General features: G+C 40.8%; 1 protein-coding gene across 2 annotated transcripts; it reads left to right on the top strand.

Annotated features, from left to right (window-relative positions):
- The first annotated feature begins 6,747 nt into the window (after positions 1-6,747).
- On the top strand, positions 6,748-14,960 carry LOC120735536 (ras-related protein ORAB-1-like). Of its 2 annotated transcripts, XM_040034929.1 has the most exons (7): positions 6,748-7,200; positions 11,237-11,309; positions 12,343-12,438; positions 12,966-13,061; positions 13,480-13,611; positions 14,077-14,324; positions 14,471-14,960. In XM_040034929.1, exons 1-6 carry the CDS (start codon positions 7,187-7,189, stop codon positions 14,275-14,277), a joined length of 612 nt encoding a protein of 203 aa, XP_039890863.1. In that variant the 5' UTR covers positions 6,748-7,186; the 3' UTR covers positions 14,278-14,324; positions 14,471-14,960. The 2 variants fall into 2 exon arrangements, with proteins under 2 accessions (XP_039890863.1, XP_039890862.1); XM_040034928.1 differs by having other exon boundaries at positions 6,751-7,200; positions 14,077-14,960.

Genomic DNA, 14,960 nt, shown 5'->3' with positions numbered 1-14,960 from the left:
TTTCTCCATCACCTGTTCAGCTCTGATGGTTCAGTAAGGACATCTCCTGGTTTCATCTTCATGTTTCCCTCTCACCAGATAACCAAACCGACATCATGACCAGCAGCTTTACAGCTGTGGCTCCAGCAAACATCAGCTGATACTAGAAATTAATATTAAATAAATTCTAACAACAGCTGATCAAGCTTAAACGTGCTGCTGTTGTTTAGCGCGACATCTGCTGGTTTCCTCTTTCTGGCGCAAAGTGGGCGATAAACAAACAAGAGAGAAAAGCCGATCAGCTGATCATTGATCAGTTTCATGATTGAAGTAGAAACAGGAGAAGGAGGAGAGAAGAGGCAGCTGCAGCGTAACGACAGAATAACTCCAGCTTTGTGTCTTTGTCCATTGTAGCTGAAGTCCGGGACAAACTGTGTTCCTTCTCAGCTCAATACAAAACGCGAAATATTTTCTCTGAATATGAGACGATTCCGTTTTTTAGGGGATGGTTTGCATCATAATAATTAACCTTATGAACAAAATAAAGTTCACTATCAGTAACATCATAGCACCCACCCAGGTGTATAGAAACTCCGTCATGCTAGCTAGCACGCAGTACGAAAAAGTCAGCACCACGAAAATAAACTCCACCTAAACTTGGTTCATATCTGACCCAGATGGACTGCAGGTCATAACTTCTTACCTGAAATTCAGTTCACCTGACACCTGACAAATTGGAAATTTGAATGAACAGCTTTGACACAAAAATGAAAGTTTGTGTTTCTATTTGTTGCAATAAACCGCTGAAAGTGTGTTACTGTGTTTGTTCTTTCAAACATATTTGAAAAAGGTTTGAAGTCATGATTGAAAACGTGAATACAATGCTGTTAAGTATTCAGGAACCTCAGTGACCCAGAGTTATGATTCACAAAAGTGCAAACTGCTCTGATGAGTTGTCAGATTCAAGTGAGAAGTGCACAGTAAACGTGTGAGTAAAATAATAAAAGTGTGATTTGAGAACTGCATTAAGTGTAATGCTGTGAGAATTGCACAAAAGCTGTAATGCAGTCAGTAACTCAGATAAACAATATTAAAGCAGAACACCAGGAAATAAAAGCCAAAAACAAGGAAAAAAATTAACCAATGTGCATATTCACTGAAAAAAAAGGCTTGGATTTGGTTGTTCCTTGTTTATTACGCATAAAAACCACTCGTTTACAGCATTATTGGGAACGTGCTTAGTTTAATCTTAGAACTAGTGAAAAATAGGAGGTGCTCTGGAGACGTTACTGTTATCACCTCACTACAAGACTGTGGCACAATGAAGACGTATGCATAGGTGTAAAAGTAAGGTCAGTGTTAGAAATACAAAAATAGAGTGAAATGGCAAATTTGTATCAATTTTCCTGTAAAACAAAGCCAGATTGGAGTGCTGAGTCATGGTTAGAATACTAGAATTTCTTGTCTTTTCTTTTGTCTTTTCATGTGTGCCAATGTGTGAGAGTTTTATATGAGCCATGCACATATGCCACATCTCTACCAAACAATTTTATTTATTTTTAAAAAAGGTCCGCAGATAGATTTACATCCAGTTCATGAGTTTTATACAGTTATAGTTAATGAAAAACTTTATTGAACATGTGACCATTTTATGTTATTACTAAAAGCTTGAGCTTCCAGGTCGTGTTACTGTCAGAATAATATCACTGTTAGTGAATCTTTACATTTAAATTCATTGTCATTAGTTTTACCTCCTACCATTCACCTTGAGAACATTTGTACACTTGTAGAAAAATAATTGATCTGACAGGTAAAAACACCTGGAGCATCTGAACATTTGCTGAAAGGTCAATGCAAAAACACAGCGTCCAATCACAGCACAGGCAGGTCCAATATGAAGTATGGAAACAAGTGTTTTTATTGGTGCATATACTTTTTTAAAAGTTTGTCTTTTAAATAAAAATGAATGGATCAAAGGAGATAAAGTAATCACAAACATTTAGCTTAGATTATTCACATTATTCAAGTGCATATCCCAAACCTGTATTTTTCATGTCATGTGGTCACCTGTTATGCTCTAGCTATGCACAAAGAAATGTCCCACCAAAAACCCAGAAAACAAGGCAATCTGCCTGCGTTTGAGTCACTTGTTGAACAATAATAAATAAGTAAACACATACATGCGTCTTTGTGCATTGGAACACAACAATGTCATGTACAAGCAGATTCTTGTCTTCCAGGCAGCCAGCTGCTGCGATCAGATCTTCAAAGAAGTTACACTCTTTAACCTGCAAATAGAAAACACACAAAAAATGAAGGCCCTAATTCATGTGAGTGGAATGAGATGGTCGTAATACCATAACATATTCACCAACTGGGAAATCAGTTGTACCTTTTTAATTTTTCCAAATTTTTTAAATCTGAATCTGGGCCATCAACAAAGCAAGAGAAGAGTGTGCAGGGCTTACTCTGCCTGTTCTCCCTCATGGCTCGAAGCAGTGAAAAGTGTGACACTGCGTCCATACGAGATGCTTGACAAGAACTGATCATACAAAAGTGATATTGACAAATGATTGTTTAAAGTGCAGCACCTGATATCAACTTGAAATCAATATATACCAGTACTATCAAGTTCCAAAATTTTGCCAAATTTTGCTGTCTTCACCCTCAAACATTGGAGACAGGCACAAAGCTTCGATCAGAAGTCTGAGAAATGATCATCTACCTAAATCCACAGGCTCTTCGGGTACTCCCAAATCATCAGAAAAGCTGACAAATTGTGATCATATGTCACGCGTTCGATCTATTAATGATGATCCTGTAAAATACCTTTTGCTGGTACAGCACAATGTGTGTTCCCGTAGGATTAAAAATAAATACATAAATAAAAAGATAAATCAGCATTCGCACACCCTGGTTTTAAAAGTCTGTTATCATCTGTTTGTTGCTTGTGATCACATATTTAGAGCTTAGTACAAAGCTGTCATATACAAAAGATAAAGTTCTACATTCCCTATCGCTCAGTGGCTTCTGGAAATGTTTTTATTTTTCAGACAACAAGAAAACACCAGAGCACAGAAAAATCAGATAAATCCAAGTTTCAATACACACAGAGCACGTGTGAATATTGTTGAAATGATTGGTGATTTGGCTCTGCACAGCATTTCCTGGTAATAAAAAAGAAAGAAATACAAAACTGGCAGCATTGCAGCCTTATCCTCTGACTCTGTACACATTATTCACAAACCAGTACTGCTAAATATGCGAGTATGTATTGCACCCCTTATACACATGATCACGTGTCCTGGCCTCTACATAACAAAGCAGAAACTATATTTCATATTTATTCATCACTTTTCTCATTTGCATATATTTAGACACTATCAGTTCCTTGAGAGAGTTGCTGATGTCACTCAGACTGACAGTTACCAGTGTAGTAGTGACCAGCTTACATGTTTAACTGTCATGGCTTTTAATGTGTCAAAAGTTGCTCTTATGTGTAAAGGTTGGGTACAATAGCAAAAGCAATTCACAAAACATGATTTGACAGAAATAAAAATGCATAAATTAATATCAGTCTTATGAACGGCCTTTGTGAAAAACAATTCCTCCACTGTTATCTTCTTTAGATCCCAACACAGTGCAGAGCAGATACCTGAACTCCACTCCCACAGAAGTTGCTTATCTTATTAATAATTTAACTTCTTCACTGCGACTCTGGATACTGTAGCTCTTCTGAAAAAGCCTCATATCAAAAGTACTGTACTCCATGATGCAGCTCTCAAACACACACCTTAAAGCAGATGACTCGTAGGCTGGAGAGGAAATGGTGTCTTGCTAATTTCATCATCATTTAGCCTGGAGAAATAGTTTGCTGCTTTATAAGAAAGCCCTCAGCAAAGCCAGAACATCGTACTACTCCTCACTGATTGAAGAAAATAAGAACAAGCCCAGGTTTCTCTTCAGCACTGTAGCCAGGCTGACAAACAGTCAGAGCTCTGTTGAGCCAACCATCCCTTCAACTTTAATTAGTAATGACTTTAATAACTCCTTCACAAATAAAATTTTAACCATTAGAGAAAAAATAACAATTTCATAGATGTAACATTATGTAGAGCGACTTTCAATACCACTGATATTTATTTAGACTGTTTTTCTCCAATTGATAGTTAACTTTGGCAATTACTTCCTCCAAAGCATCATGGTGGCCACAGATCTGATGAGACAATGCTGTTTGCACTGAAGTCCAGGAACAGAACACCGCTCTGGTTCAGATCTGCCAGGTCATTCACCTCATTGGCCCTCCAGATCTTACTGTCGTTGCCATTATGAGCATTGAAGTCTCCCACTAAGACAACAGAGTCCCCATGTGGAGCGCTCTAAAGTACCACGAAGGATTCCAATGAGGTCGTGTACTCTGAACTGTCACAAACGCATAAGCACAGACAACAGTCAGGACCAGCTCACCCACTGCCGTCCGTTCAGCTTTGGTGAAGGTGAAAAGTGATCTTCTTATGGATGCTGATGGTGGAGTCATCTTATCTCTCTGACTCATTTTCACTGCTATGCAAATGATACCCAACATTATCCATCTTGAAGCCAGATAACACACACCAATTAATTGAACTGCAGGAATGTCTTAAAGTTGTAAAGGAATGGCATTTTGGGAGGACCTCTAACTTTCTGCTTCTTAATTCAGATCAAACTGAGGTTATTGTACTCGGCCCTGAAAAGCTTAGAAATATGGTATCTAAGCAGATTCTTACTCTGGATGGCATTACCTTGGCCTCCAGTAACACTGTGAGGAACCTTGGAGTCATTGTTGAACAGGACATGTCCTTCAACGCACATATTAAACAAATATGTAAGACTGCTTTCTTCCATTTGTGCAACATCTCTAAAATGAGAAATGTCCTGTCTCAGAGTGATGATGAGAAATTAATTAATGTATATATTACTTTTCGGCTGGACTAAAAACTCCCTGAAAAGCCTTCAGTTGCTGCAGCAAGAGTACTGACAGAGACTTTGTTTATATAGCTCCAAATCACAACAAAAGGTGACTCAATGCACTTTATACAGGTAATACATAGACATAATACAAAGAAAATGGTGAAAACCCCAACATGTGACACCCCCCCCCCCCCCCCACACCCACACCACACACACACACACTTGAAAACCTCCCTGGACAGGAAGAAACCTCCCTGGAAGAACCAGGCTCAGGGAGGGACGTTCATCTGCCATGACCAGTGACCATCTGCCTGGGGACCATAAATAGTTCTCCAGTTCTCCAATTACTAATGAAAGGAGCACCAGTGCTTCCTTTATTGCCTTCTTTAGCATCAGACTAGCATTTATGAAAGGAGAAATGAAAACAATCAACATAATAAACAAAATGCTGCCGATCATCCATCCTCTTCCACTTATCCTTATGAGAGTCACGGGGGGCTGGAGCCTACCCAGCATAGGCTGAGAGATGAGGTACCCCGTGCACAGGTCATCAGTCTGAGCACAGCTGTCGTGGGTCAAGTAAATGTAAATGTTAACTGTGACTGCTTTTTCCATTTTATGTGATAACTTACTGCTATACTGTTTTGGATTTCTATGACTGAGGTCAAATTTCCTTCCATTTATTACTTATCCTAACTGACCTGTACCGAAGTACAAATGAATCCTGAAGACTGCAATACAGCAAAGCTCAGCTGTAATGAAAACTGATTATACAAAACCAGTGTTACCAGTTCATGGACCATAATCTTTCAATTCAACAACCAGTTTTTACTCCAGTAGTGTGATGGTCAGGGTTCAGCTGTGCGTTTAACAAATCTTATATCAACAGGTTATGACGTTAAATAGAAAACGCAGTTACAATGAATATTTACATCATCTGCGCCACTTTGTTCATTATGACGAGTTGTGCGCCGCAATGAACTATGGGACTGCGTTTTCTCCTCCCCTTTCATCAAGGATAGCTCACTGTATCCTATGATAAAAGAAGAAATAAAGGAAGCGCTGACGCTCATTTCCTTAGAGAACTGAAACAGCTGATGTGGATACTTTCGGCAGCGATTGGTCTTAAAGATCAAGCAAAACACAGTATTTACTTACTGCTCGTGGAAAAACGTTTGTAACTTAAACAAGTGACTCTTGTAGCCTAACTGCATGTGGTGACATGATCACCAGTGTTTTTAATCACATGTATTTCCTCAGCGCGGAGTGATGACACAGCCATGACTCGTGACACACTCATGAACTCAGGAGGACAGAAGTTTCTGGAATAAAGGAAGTCTTCTTTCTGTCATTGTTTATTAACTTCTAATATAGAACTTGTATTTTATTTACAATAATAGCACTGCTGCGTTTGTCTGCTAGAAACAATCAAATAAATGTGCTGTCTGGGACGTAACAGCAGAAAGAAACGTACAGTCGAGTTTATTGTCAAGTTTGATACAATAAATCGGTATGTGACCGGAAGAGAGAATCATAACGTTATAAATAAACTTATATAGATCGTTTTATTCTTTGCTTTCATTGTACATAACAGAATAATCTGATAATATCGACAACACAATGGCAAACCAAAACAAGGCATGTAGCACTGCGCGTTGGTGCAGAGTGCGAAGCTGCTGGAGTGCAGCATTCATGACCGGTCACTGTCCACTGACTCCATAAAATATTATAAGTTCTTCGTAAATAAACAAATAGTTCAACATCCAGGTTTATGGTTTATACTGAAGTGTTTTCCCGGAAGTTGTGTATCATTTGTAGTTTGACACGGTGCACAGGTTGACTCCTCTTTGCCACGTTTCACTAAATGATGTAATCCCTCCTACGGAGCTTGACAGTTCGCTGTTGCGGTAACGACACATACTCAGCTGGAGGGAGAGAAAAGGCCGGTTAGCCAGACGTCTGCCCATATCACCTGTTTGTTCACCTTAGCGTTACCGCTGTAAAACGAAATATAGGTCTGTTTTATTCGTGAAAGCGGGTTTCGTAATTTGTGTTACCCCTGACTCGGCTGACACAGTTGGCTAATGTTAGCTGCTTCCTGGTGGACGTTGCAGCCATTTTGGATTTTTACTGAGGAACAGCTAACCGGTTTTGGTTTGGAAACCAGAGTAAGCTAGTCGTAACGAACGCTGTTTATCTGTAGACAGAAATAAAGGGGACATTCACTTGAAGAGATACACTATTCAACGAGTCAACAATGAATCCAGAATAGTAAGTATCATACTTACACATAAACATAAAGTTGTTACATTTTGGTCAGCTAGCTAAGACTAGCTCTGCGCTAACAAGTAAGTTGGCATTGGCAAATAACTTGATGTTGAGTTGTAACCTAGCAGTTGAGCTAGGTTAGCTAGGAACATCAGCTGACCCTAGCCGAAATGTCCAGGCCGATACTGTACTCTTAACACTCTATGTTCACGTGAAGCAGTGGTGTCTTATAGGTTGTCACAGTGCTAGCCAGCTGTTAGGCCAGCACCCGTAGAGACTCTGGTGTTGGTTCCCGGTGTTTCAGATGCAGGAAGGGAAAAAGTAACCGCTTTTGTTATGCTTAACAGCTTCTTTAATCTGGTTAAAATGATATTATTGAGCCATCACCCGTATTTTTGCTAAATTCATCAACTTGTCATTACGGGTCCCTAAATAATTTACCTTAGCATACATGACCTGTTGCTGATCTGGTTATTGTATACAGCAGGTGCTGTGGCAGAATGGATCCACTGTTTACGTGCACATTGTTGGTTTTGGTCTTTGCTGTCTATGAGTCAGTTTTCAGTCTTATAGCCTGGTTGTGCTTTAACGCTCCTTTCACAGTCCCAGTCATGTGTTGGTCACATGATGCAGGACAGACTTCCACGCTGCAGTTTTGAGTATTAGTTCCTTAAGCTTTGGATCAGTCTTATGTTTTTCGTTTGTAAATGTTCACATGGGCTGATTGTTGATATTTTCCTCTTTCTAATAAGCTGTTACACAGAGCTCCTGTTAAATATTTTAAAAGTATAGTTTTCAAAGTGACAGTTAAGTAATAACTGTGTACACCTCAGTTGAGTCCTTAATCTTGTGATTCACTTTCTTGGTATAGGCTAGATATTTGGGTCAACTCATCAATTTAAAAATGAAAAGAATCGAGGAAACTTGGAATTCTATGCATGAATACAGACTTTCTGGTTAAAATGTCAAGCAAGTACTTTAGGAAGGTCTAAATTACACAGTTTGACTCTTTTAAGCAAGGAGACTGATTGTAATGGGAGTTAATAGTTTGAACCCCAAAGTTTTTCATATTCTTTTTTCTGGTCAGTTTGCTGCCAGAGTTGTGTTGAGCAGTGCAGTTAGCCTTTCACAGGAACCACCATTGTTCATAGTCACAGGCTTACCGAAGAGGGAATGATTGGAATTTATTACAGTGAGAAAGTAAAGAACTGAGATAGTCCTCAAAAGCAGGATAACACTGACTGAGATACTGAGAGAATAAAGTTCTGCATTTATGCTTTGCTGTTCATGAAAAATGAAAAGACTGACTGTGGCTATTATTGGTTTTATTCACTGGTAAATTATTAATTGTTAATAACTTTGCTAAATTTTATGTTCCACTGAATGTAAGTGTTTTATCAATAATCCACAGATTGAAAATAATATAAAGTACATTTATTGTGTGACAAAAGGAATGCCTGACTTGATATTATAAATATCATATATATAGATACATAAGACATAGATCCTTTTTGAATGTCTTTTTCCAGTGGCTTCCTGCCCTCTCCTCCAGTCACTCTTGACAGATGGCCCCGCCCCTCCCTGATCCTGCCAGAGGTTTCTTCCTGTTAAAAGGACGATTTTCCTTCCCACTGTCGTCAAGTGCTTACTCATAGGGGGTTGTCTGGTTGTGATGGTTTCTTCTGTGTTATTGAGACTCTTTACCTTGCTAATAGAAAACACCTTGAGGAACTTTGTTGTGATTTGGTGCTGTATAAATTGAATTGAACTGGAAGGGTACTGGAGAGGCTCTGTTAAAATGGATGAAACAAAAAAAGACTGAAGCCTCCTGTTTAAAGTTTGCTTTCAAACCTGCCTTTGTTGCATTTTTAAGATGATTCATTTGGTTGATAGGGGTTGAATTCTCTACCCATAGTATGTAGTTTGTCATGTGCCTCAGCAGGGTTTTTGGCGAATGAAAATGGAGAGTCTGTTACCCACTCTCCACAGTTAACTTCACACAGGGTGGTTCGATGACTGGCTGCGCCAAGACACTAAGCCCAAGTTGCTTTTCAATGTATCTGTCAAAGTGTGAATGTGTGTGAAAGCACTTGCATAGAAAAAAGTGCTTGTGTGAATGAGGAACGTTGTATAGAGCACTCTGAGAGCCCAGGTAAAGTAGAAAGAGTGCATTTATTGATCCTGAGAGTTGGTTTCATGTGTTAAGTCACACTGTTACATGTACTTCTTCCACTACCTACTCAACGCTACACTACTTGGCTTCACTCATTTACCATTAAAAATAAACACCGTCTCAGTGTGTGTGGGGTTGTTAAAGCAAGGCAGCCCCATGACGTAATTTGTATGTGACAATAACACAACACAGTAGAGGATGTTGACGCAATGATATACCTGATGCTTGGTGTATGGCTTTTTGTGCCGCCATGTCTCTCATTGCCGGGTTTCAAAAATGGTGGTGTAAACACGCATGACGTACCCAGTGGCGTTTTGACCATCTTTATTAACCCACGGTTACGGTTGCTAAACACACACAGCTCTCCCGCTGCCAGCTCAACATAACAACAACGTTACCTCAAAACTCCAAACTTTTAAGCCGGCAAGGCGTGATTGCAGATGGCGTGCAGGTGCGTCCATCGCACATCGGGGTGTGTGGCAAGGCATCGCAAACACGCCTCGCGCTGGTGCTGAGGTGGGTCCAGGGGTCGCCCACGTATCCAGCAGCAGCCCCGGAGCTGGACCGGGGGCCACCCATGTGGCAAGCAGTGGTGCAGCAGGCGTGGCAGTGAGCCGGGGCTCACGTGCAGCTGGGCAGGCTTCAAGCAGGCCGCACCACACCAGCGTGCTTGACACCGGTCTACCCAGCCCGCCAACCTCGGGCTTAGGTTGCGCAGGCACGGGCACCTCCATCTCCTCACGCGACGCCTCCACCGCTGCGTCTCCCAGTTGGATCAGCTCCCCGCACGGTGCCTACGCCGCTCCCGCCTGGAGCAGCTCCCCACATGGTGCCTCTGGCGCTCTGCACTCTGGCTCAGGTTGAGCTGGTCTCCTCGGCCTTCTTCCGGGGCGCAGGAACGGGCACCAGCCCCTGCTGAACCCCAATGGCTTCCACGCAAGGGGTGGGAACGGGCGCTGCAGCAGGCTGCGTGCTGGCTGGTCACACCCTTGGGGCTGGCACAGGCGCCGGATCCAACCGGATCTCCTCCACTCCCGCGCCGTGGAGCACACTGGTGGGGTTGGCGGTGGTGCCAGCGAGGCCCCTATCTTCCGCAAGTGGAGCTCAGTCTGGACCCGTAGTTATTCCAGCTCCCCGCCTTGCCGGCCCAGCTGTGGGTCTGCTGTGCCCCCCATCCTGGGTTTCAGCATCACTGTAAACATGCACGATAGACCCAGTGGCATTTTGATCATCTTTATTAACCCACAGTTATGGTTGCTAAACACATGCAGCTGCAGCTCTCCCGCTGCCAGCTCAAAATAACAACAACCTTAGCTCAAAACTCCAAACTTTTAAGCCGGCTGAGGCATGATTGCAGATGCCACGCAGGTGCATCCATTGCACCTGCAGCAGCATTGCAAACCACGCCCCGCCACACGTGGTTTCATTGAATGACACCAGTGATCGGCCAGTCGGTGGCACACAGTCTGTCGGCATCACATTTTCAAGTTGACTTGGTTCCCTTTGAACCCCAGTCGAGTAGAAACTAAAACCTAGCACCTAACAGAAAACCCTAAAATCAAGTTGAGTCGAGCTGAGTTGGTACTAATGGAGAAGAGGCGTTAGCACGCTTACTTCTGTAAATCTGGGAGAGTTCAGCAGGGATGCTTGTCATGTTTGTTTGTTTGTTTGTTTGTTTCCCTTTGCTCATAAAATGTAACCTTTCATCTAAGAAGATGTTTAGATGGAACTAAAACTGAGTATTGGTCAGAGCAGCCTTATGAATAAGAAGCATGATATCCTGAATGGTTCTTGTGTGTTTCCTTACTATGGCAGCATGAATAATATCTTCAAACTAGAGGTTTTATTTGTGCCCTTCCCTTACAGTGACTATTTATTCAAGCTACTCCTGATTGGTGACTCTGGTGTTGGAAAGTCCTGCCTTCTTCTTCGATTCGCAGTAAGTTTTGCCCCAAAAGCAAATAAAGGGTGTTTCTTTAAGTCCATTTGACTTAAACTGTCTCAGTGTCACAGTATTGGTTTCATGCAGTCCTTTGAAAATGTTTTCACTTGGATAATCTTAAATCATTCTGCACAATAGTAGTTTTATTAACTTATTGCAGTTTCTTCAAAGTATTTATTTAAAAATAAAAACAACCGTCTTGTTTGTAACATTCATTGTAACATGCTCCATTTTTTTGGGTCGAGCAATCATTACTCAAGGTTAAGATTTTTGGCTTCCAGCGTTTCTAAAAATGAAAAAAGGAAATGAAAAAGTGAATGTGATGAATTCATTTTGATCATAACTCTGGTTTTAGTTGATAAATTTAGCAACCTTTTCTTATGGGGAGACATTTACCTTAGAAGTGTTACAAACACACACTAAATGAGCCACAAACATAAGCTAAGATTACACGTGTACACTGATTTGTGTGTAACCTTTGAGGACTCACAAATGAGTGTTCCAATTTGTACACAAACACAGAGCGTTGTGACCACATATAAAACGTTTTTACAAATGCGTACATCCAACCTGTTTATGCACAATTAAGTAACTTCAGATTCAGAAATCAGAAATCCCTCCACGCATGCAAATGTCAAAGACTACATGTAACATTTCTCTCACTACAAAACCTTCAGTCTGTGTGCAGCAATCGCCTGATACGCACAGATCGCATCACATGCCTGTGTAAGGTTTTGAGATAAATTTCACACTGCCAACTTTGCACAGATCTTCAAATGTAGGCTGTGTTTATGTCCCAGTCTAAAACTGGGACACCAGAGCTTCCTCTGTCCTACTACAAAAGTCTTGTTTGTTAATTGTGATCCTAATATTGTCTCAAGTAACAAGTGATGATTTTTGCCATAATTGAGCAGCCCTGCCTTGGCTACTATGTCCTAGAGTTAGATGGGTGTGTATATATGTGTGTATCCTGAAGCACAAAGTGAGCAAGATGTATGGATCATCTAATTACCTTTGTTTCTTTTTGCAGGATGACACATACACAGAAAGTTACATAAGCACTATTGGTGTGGATTTCAAAATACGAACTATAGAATTAGATGGAAAGACCATTAAACTTCAGATTGTAAGTACTCTCCTGCTACACAAAGCTGCCTTATGTTCATGTCCGTCAGTCACCATCTTTCAGTTCATGTTCATGTCTGTGTTTGGAAATTTGTGCACCCAGAAACATGAAGAGATTAGTCTGCCATAACTGTGTTGATTTCCTATTATTTTCTTATCGTATGAAAGACGGTGCATTCATTAGTCTAACTTACTGGTACGTCTTGTTTCCAAGCTGCTGCCCAGTACTTTTTTTTTAGATTACTGACAACAACAGTGGAAAATCTATATTAGGCTTTAGAACAAACACACTATTTTTAATTTCATTTTGTGCATGGATACTCACAAGAACATGGCAACTTTAATTACAAACCACATGACGAGTGGATGACCTAACAACTCAGGATGCTTGTATTTTTGTTGCTATTAGAAATTGTTGTCCAGTGAATTTTTCAGTGTAGAGATAATTGTATTGTTATTTTGTGTGTTCTCTTTGTCTGTGTTCATGCAAAGTCAGCTATCAACCGAATAATCTTTATCCTTTCACAGTGGGATACAGCGGGACAGGAAAGGTTTCGTACAATCACGTCCAGCTACTACAGAGGTGCTCATGGTATCATCGTAGTGTATGATGTTACAGATCAGGTCAGTCAAACGACACATAATTCACACACGTAATACAATTGTAATACATCCATGTTTTTCAGCAGCACTGATAATTTGTGTAGAATAAACTATGACGTTTAATCATCTACTGTCTAAATGACAAAACACAATCTGACTGGCTTGTTTCTGGGTTCCTGAGGTCCAAAGAAATAAGCCAACCACCGTGTTTCCATTTCATGAGCTGAGAGTCATTAAAGATGGCTTTGATCAGAGTATACAGTGTAGCCATGCTGTCCTCAGAGAAATGAGAAAGCATTCCTCTTTGATACACATTTGATGACTGGCTAAGTTGAAATCGTGTCTATCATAGAGCGTCGCCTGTGAATAGATCTCTATCTTCTGTCTAATGTCCAAAGTTCAAACCTCACTGCTCAGGTTTATCGGTTTCTTGTCCCAGGAGTCCTTCAATAATGTCAAACAATGGCTCCAGGAGATTGACCGCTACGCCAGTGAAAATGTCAACAAGCTACTGGTCGGGAACAAGTGTGACCTGACGACAAAGAAAGTGGTGGACTACACAACAGCAAAGGTAAAGTTTCCTCACATGGTTTTGGGAAGCTATCTTGAGGTTAGTGTAACATGCAGGACATTCATTGAATGACTTCTTATTTAAGATGGACCACCATTAAGGTAAGGCTCTAATGAGAAATGCACTTCAGAGAGCCCTTGAATGTAACTGTCTCCATGAACCTTAGCCAAGTGGTTTGGGTGCTTTCAGCTGCATAAACAAAATCCCAAATGAATAAGTGACTTATAAGGGTTTCACTGAAACCGGGTTAAAGCCCTGAGGTCATAGTTTACATTAATGGTGCACATAGATAACAGGCGAACCTTCTTACCTTCAGACACATGATCAGTCATTGCATAAAGTGGGCTTGACACCTGACAGGCAGAGCAGATGTGTGTATGTATGTGATATGCATATATGTATATATGACACACACACTACTTTCTTAGGTAAGTGACTCTGACTCTGTCCCTCTGTTGTATCCAGGAATTTGCAGACTCTTTGGGAATCCCCTTTTTGGAAACCAGCGCAAAGAATGCCACAAATGTGGAGCAGGCCTTCATGACCATGGCTGCTGAAATCAAGAAGAGGATGGGCCCTGGGGCCACAGCCGGAGGAGGGGAGAAGCCCAATGTCAAGCTGACTCCAGGCACTACTGTCAAGACTTCATCAGGTGGATGCTGCTGAGAAAGGAACCACTTTGTTTAACCCCCTCCCCAAGAGAAAAAAAATTGGTATGTGAGAACAAGATGAAGTTGCCTGTATTTGTACTGTATATAATGTAGCCACACTACCAAAAAAACAAAAAGTGCATCATTGTTGTCATACTGTCTAGTTATTGACAACAAATTCTAAAGATCCCCATCATTCCCCCTTTCAGAGCTGTGAGACTCCTCTCTCTTATTTGGTCACCTGAATACAAGTTCATGACAGCAGTGTGGGTGGACGTGTCTTTTTCTCTGCATTCCTACAGCAAAGTTGATACATGATTAAGGTTTCTGTTTGTACCGACCTTTTCTTTCTCTCTTCCTTCAGTGATGATTTTGCAGTCTTTTACATAATCTGTCTGTTGCGATACAAGCGTGTTTCTTGTTTTGTTTTGTTTTTTTGTCCAAGTTTTCTCACAAATTTTTGCACAACAGTGTCTCAACTGTTAAGCAGCTTTAGTCTAGTGTAACAGTATATGTACATAAACATTATGTATATATCTGTAAAATCAGATTTGGTTCTGTTTTGTTCCAACCATTATTGAAACAGTTTCACTTTCTCTGCATTACATTTGTGGCTGAAGACAACTGTAAGTTGGTTGCTCAAAATGTAACATTTAAATTGAAAATAAATATTGTATTACTGGACTGTATGAAATGGGA

The sequence above is a fragment of the Simochromis diagramma genome, unplaced genomic scaffold, assembly GCF_900408965.1.
Source record: "Simochromis diagramma unplaced genomic scaffold, fSimDia1.1 OVJJ01000816.1, whole genome shotgun sequence".
NCBI classification, from domain to species: Eukaryota; Metazoa; Chordata; class Actinopteri; order Cichliformes; family Cichlidae; genus Simochromis; species Simochromis diagramma.
This window is presented reverse-complemented; position numbering and strand designations above follow the sequence as displayed.

Bases quoted from the DNA above. Each gene is read 5' to 3' on its own strand.
- LOC120735536 (XM_040034929.1), top strand. The intron at 11,310-12,342 runs GTAAGTTTTGCC...TTCTTTTTGCAG, and splicing joins GCCTTCTTCTTCGATTCGCA to GATGACACATACACAGAAAG. The intron at 13,612-14,076 runs GTAAAGTTTCCT...TGTTGTATCCAG, and splicing joins TGGACTACACAACAGCAAAG to GAATTTGCAGACTCTTTGGG.